Raw genomic sequence first — 18,679 nt, 5'->3', positions numbered from 1 at the left:
TTGCAAATTAAGAAATAGCACTGAATGGAACAATAGGAAGTGTATTCACTACGAGAGATCTGCTTGGCTCACATCAGGATTGTGTGTCCAGTAGGCATCTAAAATGGAGGCCCTAAGCTCTGGAATTCTCTCCCTAAACCTCTCCGCCTCACTCTCCTTTAAGACACTCCTTAAAATCTACCTCTTTGACGAAGCTTTTGGTCATCTGTCCTAGTACAGGAAACTCTTGTTTAAATGACACCTAAATACCTGGAATTCTCTATTAACCGGCAAAATGCTCGCTCCGAAAACAACACCTCAATAACCGGCAATGTTGCCGAGCCCGAGTCCGAGTCTCCCGCGGTGGCCGAGTTAGTCAGTGGGGGTAGTTCTCCAAACTGTCACTACTCGGCTTCTTGGCGCTGTCGGGAGTCCGCACACCTCAATAACAGTAGCCTGACTCTCCCGCGCTGCCGGTAGTCTCTTTAACACAACATTCTGTAGGTGAGTACCCAATTATACTGCACATTTCTTGATCTTTAAATTTTTGTTTGTTAAAAATAGCCTCGGTAGATAACCCTCTCTCCGTCATCCGGAATTTTTAATCAACCGGCAACACGCCAGTCCCATCGGTGCCGGATACCAAAGAGTTCCCTGTATCTCCTTATGTGACTTGGTGTCAAATCTTTGCTCCTGTGAAGCACCTTGAGATGTTTTACTACATTAAAGGCGCTATATAAATGTAGGTGGTGGTTGTTAATAATGGTAAGCAGAATTCAGTTTTTATAAAATCAATTCCCCCCCTCCCCCATGCCCACATAGCTTAATTAGTGGAGCTATATCCAGATTTCACTCGCTACTCACCCTTGTACTTCTTTTTTTTTCAAGCTGAAATGTTAGCAACTCGCACTGATGCCTCAGTCAGTAACTCCTCCTCCCTGTGTGGTACCAAACAGCACATTAATCACCAGGCTCATCATATTTATACTGTTATCGTCAGATACAGTGGTCCTCCTCACAAGTACCACAAAAACAGGTGCTGGTCTCCTAAGAAGGCTTGTGTGTATGAAATCTGTTGCCGTGCACAGTTTCCAGACAAGGAACGATTGCTAAGCTCCTTCCAAAAATGGCTTGCATTGCATTAGTAGATGCATCGACCCGTGTGGAACGGAGTCACAGAGACTAGGAAGGTCCCGGGTACAGTTTCCCCCCTCGACTGATGTCCTCCGAAGCCCAGGGGGCAGGAAGGCAGTGCAGCAAACTACATGCGCTGAGGTAGCTGACCTCGGTCGGGGTCCTTACAATGTCTCTGGGTTAAAGAGGGGGAGATTCAGCCAGGGTTCCTGCTCCTGGTCGTGACCTAATAACCCTGTGGTGCAATGTGTAGATGGCGGGTGAAGCCAGGATTGGGCTCGGTCACTGCAATGCCCCACCCCCCCCCGGTATGGTCGAATAGCCCACTGCCACTCATGGCCTTGGCTCACGTATAAGAACGTGAGAAATAGGAGCAGGGGTCGGCCATACGGCCCCTCGAGCCTGCTCTGCCATTCAATAAGATCATGGCTGATCATCGACCTCAACTCCACTTTCCTGCCCGATCTCCATATCCCTTGAATCCTCCAGAGTCCAAAAATCTATCAGTCTCAGTCTTGAATATACCCAATGACTCAGCATCCACAGACCTTTGGGGCAGATAATTCAAAAGTTTCCCAACCCTCTGAGTGAAGAAATTCCTCCTCATCTCAGTCCTAAATGGCCGACCCCTTATCCTGAGACTATGCCCCCTAGTTCTAGACACTCCAGCCAGGGGAAACAACCTCTCAGCATCTACCCTGTCAATCCCCTTCAGAATCTTATATGTTTCAATGAGATCACCTCTCATTCTTCTAAACTCCAGGGAGTATAGGCCCAATGATGAATGGCCACTGGGATGAGATTCTGAAGGGCAACTGATGTCTGTGAAACCAGGTCGGCACCTTAAAGAGCAGGAGGGAGAAAATGGGAGAGGCGGGAATGAATAAAATCTGACTGTCCCCAGGAAATCCACGAGTGCGATATTGAAGTCATTCCTTTCTGGTGTCGATGGGCTTGTAATTAATGGACCCAGTGGCGCTGAAACTGTACTAGTCAGATACCCGATACCTGCCATTTGATATCTGTCCCAGGGACGTGAAACCACAGAAGAGCTGATGGGTAAATCTAGGTCATGCTTGCCCTATAGGAAAATTCCAGTAACACAACCAGTTTCTTCTGGGTTGGCCAGGGACCCTTATTAATATTCAAAAATGACGAGTTGTTATTTCAATCCATTGAGCACTTAAGGACAGTGCAGCTCTTCAAAGTCTGAATTCCATTAGAGCAACCGTGTTAAATTTCTAGTGATGGATGTGATGCAGTAGTAAGTGGGGAAAGTGATGGGACACAAGGACGCTGACGGATTTCCTGCACACCTTAGTGACTGGATCTAGAGGTGCCCCTTCACAAATCACTAAAAGTAGCAACGCAGGTTAACAAGGCCATAAAAAATGGCAAACAAAGCACTGGGGCTCATTTCTCGAGGAATAGAATTGATACGCAGGAAAGGCATGTTAAACTTGTATGGAGCATTGTGCACAGTCCTGGTTTCCATATTACAGAAAGGATATAGAGGCACTGGAGGGGGTGCAAAAAAGATTTACAAGGATGATACCAGTACTGATTGAGGGGGACCTGATTGAGGTGTACAAAATTATGAGGGGCATAGATAGGATAGATAGAAAGGAATTTTTCCCCTTAGTAGAGGGGTCAATAACCAGGGGGCATAGTTTCAAGGTAAGGGGCAGGAGATTTAGAGAGGATTTGAGGAAAAACTTTTTCACCCAGAGGGTGGTTGGAATCTGGAACTCACTGCCTGAAAGGGTGGTAGAGGCAGGAACCCTCACAACATTCAAGAAGCATTTAGATGAGCACTTGAAATGCCATAGCATACAAGGCTACGGACCAAGTGCTGGAAAATGGGATTAGAATAGACGGGGCTTGATGGCCGGCGCAGACACGATGGGCCAAAGGGCCTCTTTCTGTGCTGTATAACTCTATGGCCTAGAAATTCGGTTGGTAGCGCCAGCGATTAGCGCCTAAAGAGCCCGAGAATTGGGGCGTTACCCAATTTTCGGGCGGGCGCGGTGAATATAGCGCCACCTCCCATATTGAGTATCCTTTTAGCGCCGGCGCTAACTCTTTGCGCGCGCCCGCGGGCGCAGGCAGATCATGACGTCATTTCAGTGTGCAATGCCTTTTTGGTGCCCCGGACCGGATATTCGGTAGCGCCCGCAACCTTTCCGCCTGGCGCTATTAGTGACAGTTGGATGGAGCGTTCCCAGGCCCTTCTCGGACTTGGGGGGCGCTATTTAAAGGGGACAGCACTAGTATAAAAGCTGCAGCCATTTGGGCTGGCCATTCTGATCGTTGCTGGAGAGAGTTGCTGACCTTCTGTTGGACAGTACTTTTCTCATTGAGCCTTTGGAGGCACTGGCACTGGCAGCTTGAGGGCCCGGCTCCCGAGCTGGTGATGCAGCATCTGAAAGCAGGGAGGTGGAAGAGTGGCTTTAGCAAAAGGACAGCTTGGCAGCAAAGGATGCCAGATTGCGGCAAGGCTATGACATGGGTCCACAGTGAGAAAGCATGCTGGCGGGGGGAACAAGTGGAAGGAGACAGTTGTAAAAGGTGAGAACCTTACCATCGCTGTCGACAATGGGGTCGGCAGCTGCAGTGGTTACAGGACCACTCAGACATCCTCCAAGAATCTGGTGGACTCTCTCCTCAAGATCCGTGAGAGTGACCACTTGTGGAGGTCCTCCACCGGTGCGAAGCTGGTCTTTGCCAATCCTCGCCAGCTTGGACTGCAGGGGAAAGGAGGGGAATTTACGTTACCTGATGCCCTGAGTGATCATCTCATGCCCCCCATGGTGCAAGAGCCCTTACATGACGCCTTGAGTCAAACGTGCATGTGTGTGCCCAGAAAGGGCCATGGGTGCTTGCTGGCAGATGGCCAATGGGGCACAGGCCGCCCTGTAGCCATAAAGTCAGGTGCAAATGAAGGGATGCAGAAGTTTGCAGAAACAACACCCACCCTCGTGACCCGAGTGAGGTCGTTGAATTTCTTTCTGCATTGGACAGGGCTCCTGGTCACCATGCTGCTGGAGTTGACCCTCTGGCATACATCCCTCCAAGCTCGTCGGTAGTCCTTATGATTCGGCCTCCTGCCATTGTCTGGGTGGAGAACATCTCGCCGGCATCCACTGCAGCCACCAATTGCTCCAGAGCCTCATTGGTGAAGCGCTCTGCTCTCTGTCTCACCTTCTCCATCTGGTCCAAGTTTTTAGCACCAGAGAAGGGCCTGTGCCGATTCTGAGGCCTGCAAGGCGCAGAGTGTGGATGCTGAAGCTGACTGACCCACCCCTTTAAGAGCTGGCCGGCGCCTGGAAGTCTCGTGGTCATCAGTAATAGAGAGCACCTGCGCTGCGTCCGTCCGCTCCGATATTGGGTTGCGCCGGAAGTTTAGTGCCTTAGGAGTCCCGTGTAACGCCTGAATTTGCGCCTCAATCACCTTTAGGGGCGATGCAACCCAATATCGCGCCAGGTGGCGATAAGTTGCGTCTGGCTATAAACTTTGCGCTGCGTCAATTCTAACGCCCCAAGCGGAGCTATACCCAATTTCTAGGCCTATGACTCTATGAGAGGTTATACCTATCCGGAAAGACTGAACAGGCTGGGGTTCTTTTCTCTGGAAAAGAGAAGGCTGAGGGGTGACCTGACCGAGGCCTTGAAGATTATGAGGGGGTTTGATAGAGTAGCTGTGGGGAAGATGTTTCCACTTGTGGGGAGACCAAAACCAGGGGCCATAAATATAAGACAGTCACTAATAAATCCAACAGGGAATTCAGGAGAAACTTCTTTACCCAGAGAGTGGTGAGAATGTGGAACTCGCTCCCACAGGGAGTGGTTGAGGCAAATAGCACAGAGGCATTTAAAGGGAAGCCAGATAAACATATGAGGGAGAAACCCCTGTCTGTACTGGTGAATTGGCTACCTGCGAATCAGACTTAATTATTAACAAGTTCGACTCGTGCTGCTTGTTGAGTTATGTGATCTTCTGTCACACATTAGCTTGTGACCCATAACCTAATGTATCCCCTTACACAATAACAGTTTCCGCCTTTTATTTACTGTTTCCTGCCTCTGTTGGCACTGATCGATCAGCTGTTTTGCAACCAATGGTGTCGCTGTCGTGCCAAACCCAGCTGGTTGGCGATTGTGATGACATATTTATGCCGCACTGTCGGAGGGGCCGCCTTTCAGATGAGACGTTAAACCGAGGCCCCCGTCAGCCCTCTCGGGTGGATGTAAAAGATCCCATGGCACAATTTCAGAGAAGAGCAGGGGAGTTATTCCCCGGTGTCTTGGGCCAATATTTATCCCTCAACCAACATCACTAAAAACAGATGCTCTGGTCATTATCACATTGCTGTTTGTGGGAGCTTGCTGTGCGCAAATTGGCTGCCGCGTTTCCTACATTACAACAGTGACTACGCATCAAAAAAAGTACTTAATTGGCTGTAAGGCGCTTTGGGACTTCCATAAGTTTGTTTGTTCTTCCTTTCCTTCTTTCCTCTTTCTTTCCTTTCCCTCTCTTATTTCTTTTCTCTCTTTCTTTTCACTCCATGTTCCCCAGCTCATTTCACCAGCTGTACTCTTTGTACCTAGGCCGCCCTGGACTTTGTGGTTGAGGAGGATCTCCGAGCTCACCTGACCTGCTGGTACCTCCAGAAGTACATCAAAGAGAACCCACTGCCGCAGTACGTGGAGCGAATACAGCAGCGAGCACCCACGGATTACCACCTGCGCTAGGATCGTGGCAGTTCTGGCCGCAGCGATCACTGTTACATACTTGATTTTTCTTTTCATTTTTTTTTGGGGGGGGGGGTCGGGGTGGGGTGGGGGGAGGGGGGGTGTCATATTTAGTATCTGCCGTGCAATTTAAAATGCACAAATATATCCAGGGGTGGGGAGGGGAGCAGTTAATATTTTCTAAATGTGTGAGGCTCGTGTTTTCGCTGTGCAGAATGTGCCCCTTTTAGCATCTGATGGACTCCCGACTTTGAACAGATTGGGATTCCTTCCACAGTGAGACCTCTGCAAAATCAGCCCCTCTCTGACAGACTCAGGAAGTATTTACAAGACAGGATATAACCCAGTTACCCAGGTTCAACGTGACACATTAGGCAAAGGGATTGTCCTTTCCACACCTTGTCCAGCCTAACGCTAAATGTTTAATTTCTTAATTCTCTTTTTTTTTAATACTTTCTTGTTGGCATATGTATTCCCTCCCAGCACCCCCCGCCCCCCCCCCCCCACCCCCGAGATTTATTTTCACCCAGTTACCCTTTCTTTTTAATATAAAAAGTGAGAGACCAAATTATGAGGGTCAGGGGTCAGAGTGGTGGACACTGCTAAGGTTGCAAAACAGTTGGGTGGAAGACTAAATAAATCAGGATGTCGTGGTTTGGGGATATTAGGCTTGGGTTTTAACAGCTTGTAAGAGACAGGAGGAAGGGAAGGCTGAGGGGCTTGAGGAGGAGAGAGGATAGATTGATAGATTTGAGGAGGGAAACAAGGCTGAGGGAGGTACTGAGCACCATAGCTTAGAGGAAAGGCCTCTTTAAAATGCCTCAAACAAATTGTAGTACAGGCCTGCAATGAGTCCAAGAAATTGGAGAAGTCTACAAAACATTTTACCACATTTAAAAAAGACAGCAATTTAAAAAAAAACTTGATAGAAACATAGAAGATAGGAGTAGGCCATTCGGCCCCTCGAGCCTGCTCTGCCATTTAATGAGATCATGGCTGATCATCGAAATTCAGTACCCTGTCCCTGCTTTCTCCCCATATCCCTTGAGCCTTAAGAAATATATCCAACTCCTTCTTGAATATATTTAATGAATTGGCCTCAACTGCCTTGTGTGGTAGAGAATTCCACAGGTTCACCACTCTCTGGGTGAAGAAATTCCTCCTCATCTCTGTCCTAAATGGCTTACCCCTTATCCTTAGACTGTGACCCCTGGTTCTAGACTCCCCCGCCCTCGGGAACATCCTTCCTGCATCTAGTCTGTCTAGTCCTGTTAGAATTTTATAAGTTTCAATGAGATCCCCTCTCGTTCTTCTAAACTCTAATGAATACATGTCCAATCGACCCAATCTCTCCTCATACGTTGATACAGCCAAGCGCAGGCAGCGCAAGGAGCGCACGTCAACCCAAGCACCCCATCCACCCGCCCCTTCAACCACCGTCTGTCCCCCCTGTGACAGAGACTGTAGGTCCCACATTGGACTCATCAGTCACCTGCGAACTCATTTTTAATGTGGAAGCAAGTCATCCTTGGTTCCGATGGACTGCCTAAGAAGAAGAAGACAGCCAACAGGGAGTAAGGAACGATCAGCCATTTTTCATTGGGTTGAACAGCATAGGAAGGTTATCAGTCGAGTTGGCCTAGTGGGTCTGGAATGCTATCTGGGGCAAGCCACCCCCCTCAGTGCTGTGAGAAAGACCACAACCGACACGGGTTGGAGTAACAGGGCAATCCTTGGGAGACAGCAATCTGCCTCAACCCCCAACATATCTCTCGCCTACAGCGAGATAAAGTGCTGGGATTCAGGGCGCAACCGAGGCGGGAGATCGGGTTTGTGTAGAATGGATACAACAACAACTTTTGCATTTATGTAGCGCCTTTTAATATAGAGAAACGCCCCAAGGTGCTTTGCAGTGGCGCGGAGATATACGTCTGACTGTGCCAGACTGACGATCTTACTGTTTCTCTTAGTGGGGCATCCTGATTAAAATGGGACATTTGAAGAAATAATTTGCTTTTATATAGTGCCTTTCACGACCTCAGGACGTCCCAAAGCACTTCATGGGCAATGAAGTACTTTCTGAAGTGCAGTCACTGTTGTAATGTAGGGAGATGCGGTAGCCAATTTGTGCACAGCAAGATCCCACAAACAGCTGCGAGTTAATGACCAGATGATTTTTTTTGGGTGATGTTAGTTGATGGATAATAATTGGCCAGGAGAGTGGGGAGAATGCCGCGAAGTTTCTCCAGGGGCTTCTGCCAATCTTTTGCTAAAGTGTCAGCCGTGACTCGGTGGGTAGTACTCTCTCGCCTGAGTCAGAAGGTCGTGGGTTCAACTCCCACTCCAGAGACTTGAGCACATAAGCCAGGCCGACACTCCCAGCGCAGTACTGAGGGAGCGCTGCACTGTCGGAGGTGCCGTCTTTCGGATGAGACATTAAACCGAGGCCCCCGTCTGCTCTCTCAGGTGGATGTAATAGATCCCACGGCACTATTCAAAGAAGAGCAGGGGGAGTTCTCCCCGGTGACCTGGGCCAATACTTATCCCTCAACCCAACATCGCTAAAACAGATGATCTGATCATTATCTCATTGATGTTTGTGGGACCTTGCTGTGCGCAAATTGGCTGCTGCGTTTCCTACATTACAACAGTGACCACACTTCAAAAAAGTACTTCAGTGGCTGTAAAGCACTTTGGGATGTCCTGAGGTTGTGAAAGGCACTTTCTTTTATTCAAACATTTACAGCTTTGTATGCTCGCATCTTTCTGATGTCTGGACAGTGGCGATGAAGTCTTTGTGTCGCTGAATTTTTACTTTCCTGCTTGCATGCAACTTGTTATCCAAAGGACCCTGGGTCTCTCCCATTAACTGAAACAGCTCCTCTCATTAGGCAAAACCCCGTCAACCTAACGAAGGGAGAGTTCAACGGTAGCTGTTCCAAATTACCAGGTTGTCCAGAATCTCTTAGTGGAGAGAGCTTTAGTTAATGAGACTCTCTGACCAGCAACACTTATATTAAAAAGAAATGGAACCATCAAAAAAAGGATTGTGGATTAGCATAATTCTCATCCTTCCTTTTACCCTGTCTATCCTGTTAAATTGTTTAATTAATTGGCATCACAGGGGGGAGAACTGGTCAGGAACAAATTAGTAGGCCTCACCTTCCTAGGGGACCAGACATTTGTAAAAACAAGAGCACCACCGATATATTAACAATGAAGGTGTTAAAACCACTCGTGTGAAATGTCATTGCCCTCTACTTTAATGAAGTCGATTGTCCACCAGTCCCCCAAAAAATGGGTTAACGCCTTATGATTAAAACAGTGGATGGAAGGGCAGTGTTCATTACTGTTTCAACCCATTAATGATGTTATCTTCAACGAGGCCTAATTCAGTCTACCCCCCCCCCCCCCCAACATTATAACACACAAGCGGAAAAAAGCTAACCATCAATTCAACCCAACGCCTAAACCTTTAAACACGCCGCTTCTCGATGGCGAGAATGTGGCTTCGATGGGTCGTGAGATCGCTGAAGAGAGTTCTTTTAAGAAGTTTAGAGAGTTCTTGTTTTCCCCCTTTTAGGCCGGAGTCAGTCTGGGGGGGGGGGTTATTCTAACCTGACCCGCCCATCAGGGATCTGGCGGGATCGGGTGCGACGTCGGTTTTACTCCCTGCCTGATTTTACACCTGCCCAAGTCAGTGGGGAGTAATATCGGGCGGGGTGTAAAACCGGCATTCCACCCGATCCAGTGGGTTTCCCAGCCAGCGCGTTGGGTTAAAATTACCCCCCCCCCCGCAAATGTAACTCAGTCGAGGTGACCCTCAGATCCCCCAACTGTCCCCCTGCCTGAACTTTGAACAGCGTCGCTGGAAGGTGCAGCACTTGCTCACAAGACTCTCGAACCCGACAAGAGCAGCTGATTTACTGGCCCCACTGCAAACCGCAGTTGTGTCCCCAAACAGGCCCGAGTTCCTCTCCTTCCGGAGCTGTGGACCTGGGGTCCGTGACCCTTTACGAGAGTCTGAGCTCGATTCTATGCGATTTTTGTTTCATCCAACAGTTCAAAAGAATTCTCTTGAGTACAGAAGATGAAGGGGCAGTCTAGTGGAAGGGTTTAAGATGATTGAAGGAGTTGATATGGTCGATAGAGAGACTCCATTCCCTCTGGTGGGCGGAGTCCAGAACAAGGGGGCATAACCTTAAAATTAGAGCCAGGCTGTTCAGGGGTGATGTCAGGAAACACTTCTTCACACAAAGGGTAGTGGAAATCTGGAACTCACTTCCCCTCCACCCCCCCCCCGAAAAGAAATGCTGATGAGACTGGGGGTCAATTGAAAATTTCAAAACTGAGATTGATAGATTTTTGTTGGTTAAGGGTATATAAAAGGTTACGGAACCAAGGCGGGTCGATGGAGTTAAGTTACAGATCAACCATGATCTTATTGAATGGCGGAACAGGCCCGAGGGGCTGAATGGCCTCCTCCTGTTCCTAAAGATTCCCCCTCAACCCCAGCTATCCGCCTTAAAGGACTATTGTCTCTCTGACCTTGTGCTCTGTGGTAGCGCAGTGTAACATTCTCTGTGGAGAGATGGGCTCTCTCTCCTGTTTGATACTTTCATTTCCATGTAAACTTTTTGGAGTGATATTTCATACCTTTTATGTATCTTTTATGCACAGAATCCAATTATTTAGTCTTTAGTTTTACAGAGAAAGCAATAAATTTCTAGCAAATGGCATCAGATTGAAGTCGCCCTGGAGTTTATATCTGACCTGAAGCACCGCGCTGTGTTGTACTGGGCTTGAGTAGAGTTACATGCGAAGAAAGACTTGCATTTTTATAGCGCCTTTCACAACCTCCGGACGTCCCAAAGCGCTTTACAGCCAACGAAGTACTTTTGAAGTGCAGTCACTGTTGTAATGTAGGAAACATGGCAGCCAACTTGCGCACAGCAAGCTCCCACAAACAGCAATGTGATAATGACCAGATAATCTGTTTTAGTGATGTTGGTTGAGGGATTAAGAGTGCCCAAGACACCGGGGACAACTCCCCTGCTCTTCTTCAAAATAGTGCCGTGGGATCTTTTATGTCTACCTGAGAGAGCAGACATTGCTTTAACATCTCATCCAAAAGATGGCACCTCCGACAGTGCAGCACTCCCCTGATACGGCGCTGAGGTGGGTGTCGAGCTAGATTTTTGTGCTCGAGTCTCGACGTGGGACTTGAACCCACGACCTTCTGAATCAGAGTGCTAGCACTGAGGCATGGCCTGACACATTAGAAGGTGGCCATTCCTGGTGGATCACTTGGAGTGGCTCCATGGGGTGGCACGTCAAATCCCACTGTAGCCACCTCTGAAATTGGATCTGTTACTGAGTTAGAATTTACAGCACAAAGTGGCCATTCAGCCCAAATGGTCCGTACTGATGTTAATGCTCCACACGAGCCTCCTCCCAACCCTCCTTTGTCTGACCCAGATAGCTTGCTGACCTGTGTCTAAAAACCCAACTCGTTCACTAATGCCCTCAGTGAAAGTTATCTGCCACCAGTACCTGGTGTGGGTCAACACTTGACTGCAGGAGGGACTTCGCATTGTGTCACTGGTTGGATTCTTAACCCGGATCTGATCTCAGTCACTGGGAGAGGAGGAGGAGGAAAACAACACTGCACCCACAAGACCGCCCAAATAAATCTCTCCTGAATTTTCATTGTGTTTTTGCAGACTTAAGAAATGCATGTGGTTGGGGATGGGGGTGGGTCACATTTGTGGGTACAGTGGTGTAATGGTACTGGTACTGGACTGGCAAACCAAGGGTTTTGAGTTCATAATCCTGGCATGGTAAGGTGTAAATCTGTGAAAATTCCAGAGGAACAAATGTCAAAAATCAACTGGTTCATTAATGTCCTTCTGGAAAAGAAATTCGTTATCTCTACTTGTTATGCCCTACACATGACTCCAGTCCCACTCTATCCTCTGAAACAGCCCAGCAAACCATCAATTGTAAAATAACCATCAGCACACGGATTGCAGAGGCTCACGGCAACTCAGGATGAGCAATAAATGCTGGCCGCGCCAGCAATGTTCTCTCTAATTCTTTTTTAAGAACATAAGAAATAGGAGCAGGAGTCGGCCATTTGGCCCTTCAAGCCTGCTCCGCCATTCAATAAGATCATGGCTGATCTTCTACCTCATCTCCACTTTCCTGCACTATCCCAATATCCCTCGATTCCCTTAATATTCAAAACTCTATTGATCTCTGTCTTGAATATACTCTACCCCAGAGGGCTGTGGAGGCTCAGTCGTTGAGAATTCCAAAGATTCACCACCCTCTGAGTGAAGAAATTTCTCCTCATCTCAGTCCTAAATGGCCAACCCCTTATTCTGAGACTGTGACCCCTGGTTCTAGATTCCCCAGCCAGGGGAAACATCCTCCCTGCATCTACCCTGTCAAGTCCTGTAAGAATGTTGTATGTTTCAATGAGACCACCTCTCATTCTTCTAAACTCGAGAGAATATAGGCCCTAGTCTACTCAATCTCTCCTCATAGGACAATCCCCCCCATCCCAGGAATCAGTCAGGTGAACCTTCGTTGCACTCCCTCAATGGCAAGTATATCCTTCCTTGGGTAAGGAGACCCCTTTTATGGCCCCTTTCATGGGCTGCGCGGCCCATTCAAAATTTCGCCCATGCATGGTTTTTCCATTTAAAAGCCGGTGAGCCGGCTGTGCTGGACCTCCAGAGCACGGAGCGGACGCACAGCTGGAAGGGAACATTGCTTGCCAGCAATGCCCACATCCCAAGAACGAATCATTTGATAACGTCTGTCATGTACAAGGATACAGGAGCAGGGATGAAGTGTTCGGGTTGTACCCACCTCTGCACATTCAATGTTTCGCACTCTGCACTGATTCTGAATGCCCTACTTAACCTGCACCATAGAATTTTTTTATTTTTTTAATTTCCTCTTCCCTCCCACGCACTATTTCCTTGATTAAGCCGAAAACAGGTAGATGTGCTGATTGTGCAGTTGAGGTGTATGATAAAGGAGTGAATGAGATAGAAATGGAAGTTGCTTTAAATTAAGTTTATTCCACACGTAAAACCTTCGTTTACCGACCACAACTTGCATTTATATAGCGCCTGTGACGTAGTAAAACATCCCAAGGCGCTTCACAGGAGTGTAATCACCGAGCCATATAAGGAGATATTAGGACAGGTGACCAAAAGCTTGGTCAAAGAGGCAGGTTTTAAAGGAGGGGGGGAGAGGCGGAGAGGTTTAGGGAGGGAATTCTAGAGCATGTGGGGCCCAGGCAGCTGAAGGCACGGCCGCCAATGGTGGAGCCGATTAAAATTGGGGATGTGCAAGAGGCCCGAATTGGAGGAGGGTGGAGATCTGGGAGGGCTGCGGGGCTGAAGGAGGTTACAGAGATAGGGAGGGGGCGAGGGCCATTGAGGGATTTGAAAACAAGGATGAGAATTTTTAAATGGAGGTGTTGCCGGACCGGGAGCCCAATGTAGGTCAGCGAGCAGCAGAGTTTTGGACGAGCTCAAGTTTACGGAGGGCGGAAGATGGGAGGTCGGCCAAAACTACAGTCAATCTAAAGTCCCAACAATACTGGGCCTTTCACACTTTGTCTACGTCACCCTGGCCTGGTCGAGCCCAGCAGAATTTAATCTATTTGGGAAGCCACAAATGAGACACGCACTCAGCTTTCCCAGGCAAGAAAGAAAAAGACTTGCATTTATGTGGCGTTTTTCACCACCTCAGGAGGTCCCAAAGCACTTTACAGCCAATGAAGTACTTTCCACGTGTAGTCACTGCTGTAATGTAGGAAACGATTCCAACACTACAGCTGTGTAGCTGCCAGGTTGCATCACAGATACCAAATCCTTCCGTAATTATTAACATGGGACCAGCAGATAAAATTTCCATAGGTAAAACACTGCTAGCTGTCAGCAGGTGGCAGCACCAAGCTCTGTTTGTGAGGGTGGTCAGAGTGTGTAGAGTTACACTGACTGCAGTCAACTGTGTCCTTGGCCCACCTTTGATTGCTGTACTCAGACACCCCCTAGTGGCAATATGCACACAATGCACGTGCGAAAGGGGGGCTTCGAAACAGCTCGAACCAGACAGCACAGAAGGAGGCCATTCGGCCCATCGTGCCTGTGCCAGCGCTTTGAAAGAGCTCTCCTATTAGTCCCCCTCCCCCCTGCTCTTTCCCCATAGCTCTGCAAATTGTTTCTTTTCAAGTATTTATCCAATTCCATTTTGAAAGTTACCACTGAATCTGCCTCCGTCGCCCTTTCAGGCAGCGCATTCCAGATCGCAACAACTCGCTGCGCAAAATAATTCTCATCTCCCCTCTGACTCTTTGGGAAATTATCTTAAATCTGTGTCCTCTGGTTATTGACTCTCCTGCTAGTGGAAACAATTTCTCCCTATCTACTGTATCATAACCCGTCATGATTTTGAACACCTCTATTAAATCTCCCCTGAACCGTCTCTGCTCGAAGGAGGTCAACCGCAGCTTCTCCAGTCTCACCACATAACTGAAACCCCTCGTCTCTGGTACCATTACTTACCAACAGCTACTTGCACGATATCACCTCCTGCTGGTCACACTCAAAGTACAATATTTTGCCAACTTAAAAAACGTGTGAAAGTTAAATTACAGTAATAGAACTTACGTTTACATTGAGCCTTTCACCTAATGAAAGGAGAGCAGTGCGCTGGGAGGAGGGAAGCTGAGGGAGGTAGATATTGAGGAGGCATTTAAAGTTGGGGAAAGATGATGGTGCGGAGGGAAAAGGTGTTAAGGGTACTCGACAAGAAACAGAGGATGTGGCAGCAAGTGGGGCTGAAGGTTGGGCTGGAGGATGTGTGGTAGGGTGTGTGATGGATCATAGGGTGGGTGTGTGATGGGGCGTAGGGTGTGTGATGGGGCGTAGGGTGTGTATGTGGGCAATAGGGTGTGTGATGGGGCGTGGGGTGTGTGATGGGGCGTGGGGTGTGTGATGGGGCGTGGGGTGTGTGATGGGGCGTGGGGTGTGTGATGGGGCGTGGGATGGGGCGTGGGGTGTGAGATGGGGTGTAGGGTGTGTGATGGGGGTGTAGGGTGTGTGATGGGGGTGTAGGGTGTGTGATGGGGGTGTAGGGTGTGTGATGGGGGTGTAGGGTGTGTGATGGGGTGTAGGGTGTGTGATGGGGGTGTAGGGTGTGTGATGGGGGTGTAGGGTGTGTGATGGGGGTGTAGGGTGTGTGATGGGGGTGTAGGGTGTGTGATGGGGGTGTAGGGTGTGTGATGGGGGTGTAGGGTGTGTGATGGGGGTGTATGGTGTGTGATGGGGGTGTAGGGTGTGTGATGGGGGTGTAGGGTGTGTGATGGGGGTGTAGGGTGTGTGATGGGGGTGTAGGGTGTGTGATGGGGGTGTAGGGTGTGTGATGGGGTGTAGGGTGTGTGATGGGGTGTAGGGTGTGTGATGGGGTGTAGGGTGTGTGATGGGGCCTGGGGTGTGTGATGGGGCCTGGGGTGTGTGATGGGGTGTAGGGTGTGTGATGGGGCCTGGGGTGTGTGATGGGGCGTGGGATGGGGCGTGTGATGGGGGTGTGGGGTGTGTGATGGGGCGTGGGGTGTGTGATGGGGTGTAGGGTGTGTGATGGGGTGTAGGGTGTGTGATGTGGGGCGTGGGGTGTGTGATGGGGTGTAGGGTGTGTGATGGGGTGTAGGGTGTGTGATGGGGTGTAGGGTGTGTGATGGGGGTGTGGGGTGGGGTGTGGGGTGTGTGATGGGGGTGTGGGGTGGGGTGTAGGGTGTGTGATGGGGTGTAGGGTGTGTGATGGGGTGTAGGGTGTGTGATGGGGTGTAGGGTGTGTGATGGGGTGTAGGGTGTGTGATGGGGGTGTGGGGTGGGGTGTGTGATGGGGTGTAGGGTGTGTGGGGTGGGGTGTAGGGTGTGTGATGGGGGTGTGGGGTGGGGTGTGTGATGGGGTGTAGGGTGTGTGATGGGGTGTAGGGTGTGTGATGGGGTGTAGGGTGTGTGATGGGGGTGTAGGGTGTGTGATGGGGGTGTAGGGTGTGTGATGGGGTGTAGGGTGTGTGATGGGGGTGTAGGGTGTGTGATGGGGTGTAGGGTGTGTGATGGGGTGTAGGGTGTGTGATGGGGTGTAGGGTGTGTGATGGGGTGTAGGGTGTGTGATGGGGCCTGGGGTGTGTGATGGAGCGTGGGGTGTGTGATGGGGTGTGGGGTGTGTGATGGGGCCTGGGGTGTGTGATGGGGCCTGGGGTGTGTGATGGGGCCTGGGGTGTGTGATGGGGCGTGTGATGGGGCGTGGGGTGTGTGATGGGGCGTGGGGTGTGTGATGGGGCGTGGGGTGTGTGATGGGGCGTAGGGTGTGTGATGGGGCGTAGGGTGTGTGATGGGGCGTAGGGTGTGTGATGGGGCGTAGGGTGTGTGATGGGGCGTGGGGTGTGTGATGGGGCGTGGGGTGTGTGATGGAGCGTGGGGTGTGTGATGGGGGGTAGGGTGTGTGATGGGGTGTAGGGTGTGTGATGGGGTGTAGGGTGTGTGATGGGGTGTAGGGTGTGTGATGGGGTGTAGGGTGTGTGATGGGGCGTGGGGTGTGTGATGGGGGGTAGGGTGTGTGATGGGGTGTAGGGTGTGTGATGGGGTGTAGGGTGTGTGATGGGGCGTAGGGTGTGTGATGGGGCGTAGGGTGTGTGATGGGGCGTAGGGTGTGTGATGGGGCGTAGGGTGTGTGATGGGGCGTGGGGTGTGTGATGGGGCGTGGGGTGTGTGATGGGGCGTGGGGTGTGTGATGGAGCGTGGGGTGTGTGATGGAGCGTGGGGTGTGTGATGGAGCGTGGGGTGTGTGATGGAGCGTAGGGTGTGTGATGGGGTGTAGGGTGTGTGATGGGGTGTAGGGTGTGTGGTGGGGTGTAGGGTTTGTGATGGGGTGTAGGGTGTGTGATGGGGTGTAGGGTGTGTGATGGGGTGTAGGGTGTGTGATGGGGTGTAGGGTGTGTGATGGGGGTGTAGGGTGTGTGATGGAGTGTGGGGTGTGTGATGAGATATAGGATGGGTGGTGGGACATATTGGCCAAGGTTTGTTTCGAGGGTGTGTGGTTGGGCGTAGGGCTGAGAAAGATTTCAGCAGTCAACAGTGTAGCCATTGCAGGAGTTTGAAGGTGAGATTGAGGATTTTGAAGTTGATATGCTTCAAAATATTTTATGTTTCATAATTTTATTCTAAAATCAATAAATCTAATGCGACATGAAAGTTTGGGTTTCTTCCTCACAACCCTTCTCTAGGTGACTGTCAACAGGTAATCGAGGAGCTCGTCCCCTTATAAATCATGACCTTTAACCTTGTTAAATAGTACAGAAAACAAAGAGTAGGGATAAACGGGTCTTTTTCAGGATGGCAGGCTGTGACAACTGGGGTACCGCAAGGATCGGTGCTTGGGCCCCAGCTATTCACAATCTATGTCAATGATTTGGATGAAGGGACTAAATGTAACATTTCCAAATTTGCTGATGATACAAAGCTAGGTGGCAGTGTCAGTTGTGAAGAGGATGTGAAGAGGCTTCAGGGGGATCTCGACAGGCTCAGTGAGTGGGTGAGAACATGGCAGATGGATTATAATGTGGATAAATGTGAAGTTATCCACTTTGGTAGAAAAAACAGAAAGGCAGAGTATTTCCTAAATGGTGAAAGATTGGGGAATGCAGATGCTCAAAGGGACCTGGGTGTCCTTGTACATGAGTCACTGAAAGTGAATGTGCAGGTGCAGCAAGTCATTAGGAAGGCAAATGGTATGTTGGCCTTCATTACAAGAGGATTTGAGTACAGGAGTAAAGTCTTTCTCCAATTATATAGGGCCTTGGTGAGACCACACCTGGAGTACTGTGTACAGTTTTGGTCTCCTTACCTAAGGAAGGATATACTTGCCATAGAGGGAGTGCAACGAAGGTTCATGAGATTGATTCCTGGGATGGCGGGACTGTCGTATGAGAAGAGATTGAGTAAACTAGGCCTGTATTCTCTTGAATTCAGGAGAATGCGAGGGGATCTCATTGAAGCAGACAAAATTATTACAGGGCTTGATAGGATGGATGCTGGGAGAATGTTTCCCTTGGCTGGGGATCTAGAACCAGCCTCAGGATAAAGAGTAGGCCATTCAGGACTGGGATGAGAAGAAATTTCTTCACAGAGAGGGTGGTGAATCTTTGGAATTCTCTACCCCAGAGGGCTGTGAAGGCTCAGTCATTGGGTATAATCAAAACAGAAGTCGCTAGATTTCTGACTAGTAAGGGCATCAAGGGATAGGGCGATAGGGCCGGTGAATGGAGTTGAGGCAGAAGATCAGCCATGATCGCATTGAATGGCGGAGCAGGCTCGAAGGGCCGAATGGCCTACTCCTGCTCCTGTTTCTTATGTTCTTATCTGATCCCACGTGTTCTGGTCAGAAACACACTGATCTCCACACGTTCTTTAGTTCGTTCTAAAAGCCATTTAGACGTATCAGTTTGACAATAAGCTGTTTTGCGATTTGTATTGGTGTGTTCTATTCCATACGGAGCTACGATGAGGTTCTATACAACAACAACTTGCATTTATATAGCGCCTTTAACGTAGTAAAACGTCCCAAGGCGCTGCACAGGAGTATTTTAAGACAAAAAATTTGACACCGAGCCACATAAGGATAAATTATGGCAGGTGACCAAAAGCTTGGTCAAAGAGGTAGGTTTTAAGGAGTGTCTTAAAGGAGGAAAGAGGGGTAGCGAGGCGGACAGGTTTAGGAAGGCAATTCC

General features: G+C 49.4%; 1 protein-coding gene across 3 annotated transcripts in view; it reads left to right on the top strand.

The window, feature by feature from the left end:
* Window positions 1-18,679, top strand: part of natd1 (protein NATD1) — a 70,642-nt gene that overhangs the window by 29,031 nt on the left and 22,932 nt on the right. The window contains exon 3 of one of the 3 annotated variants that reach the window (XM_086000251.1): window positions 5,690-5,813. In XM_086000251.1, the coding sequence (XP_085856377.1) occupies window positions 5,690-5,767 (78 nt within the window). In that variant the 3' untranslated portion in view covers window positions 5,768-5,813. Of the gene's footprint in view, window positions 1-5,689; window positions 10,610-18,679 lie in introns of those variants that run through there. The other 2 variants (XM_086000249.1, XM_086000250.1) reach the window with 2 other exon arrangements.

This window comes from Somniosus microcephalus, chromosome 11 (assembly GCF_052327205.1).
Source record: "Somniosus microcephalus isolate GS21.2 chromosome 11, FLI_Smic_1.0, whole genome shotgun sequence".
Lineage (NCBI taxonomy): Eukaryota > Metazoa > Chordata > Chondrichthyes > Squaliformes > Somniosidae > Somniosus > Somniosus microcephalus.
The sequence above is the reverse complement of the archived record's forward strand: the minus strand, read 5'-3'. Positions and strand labels throughout refer to the sequence as shown.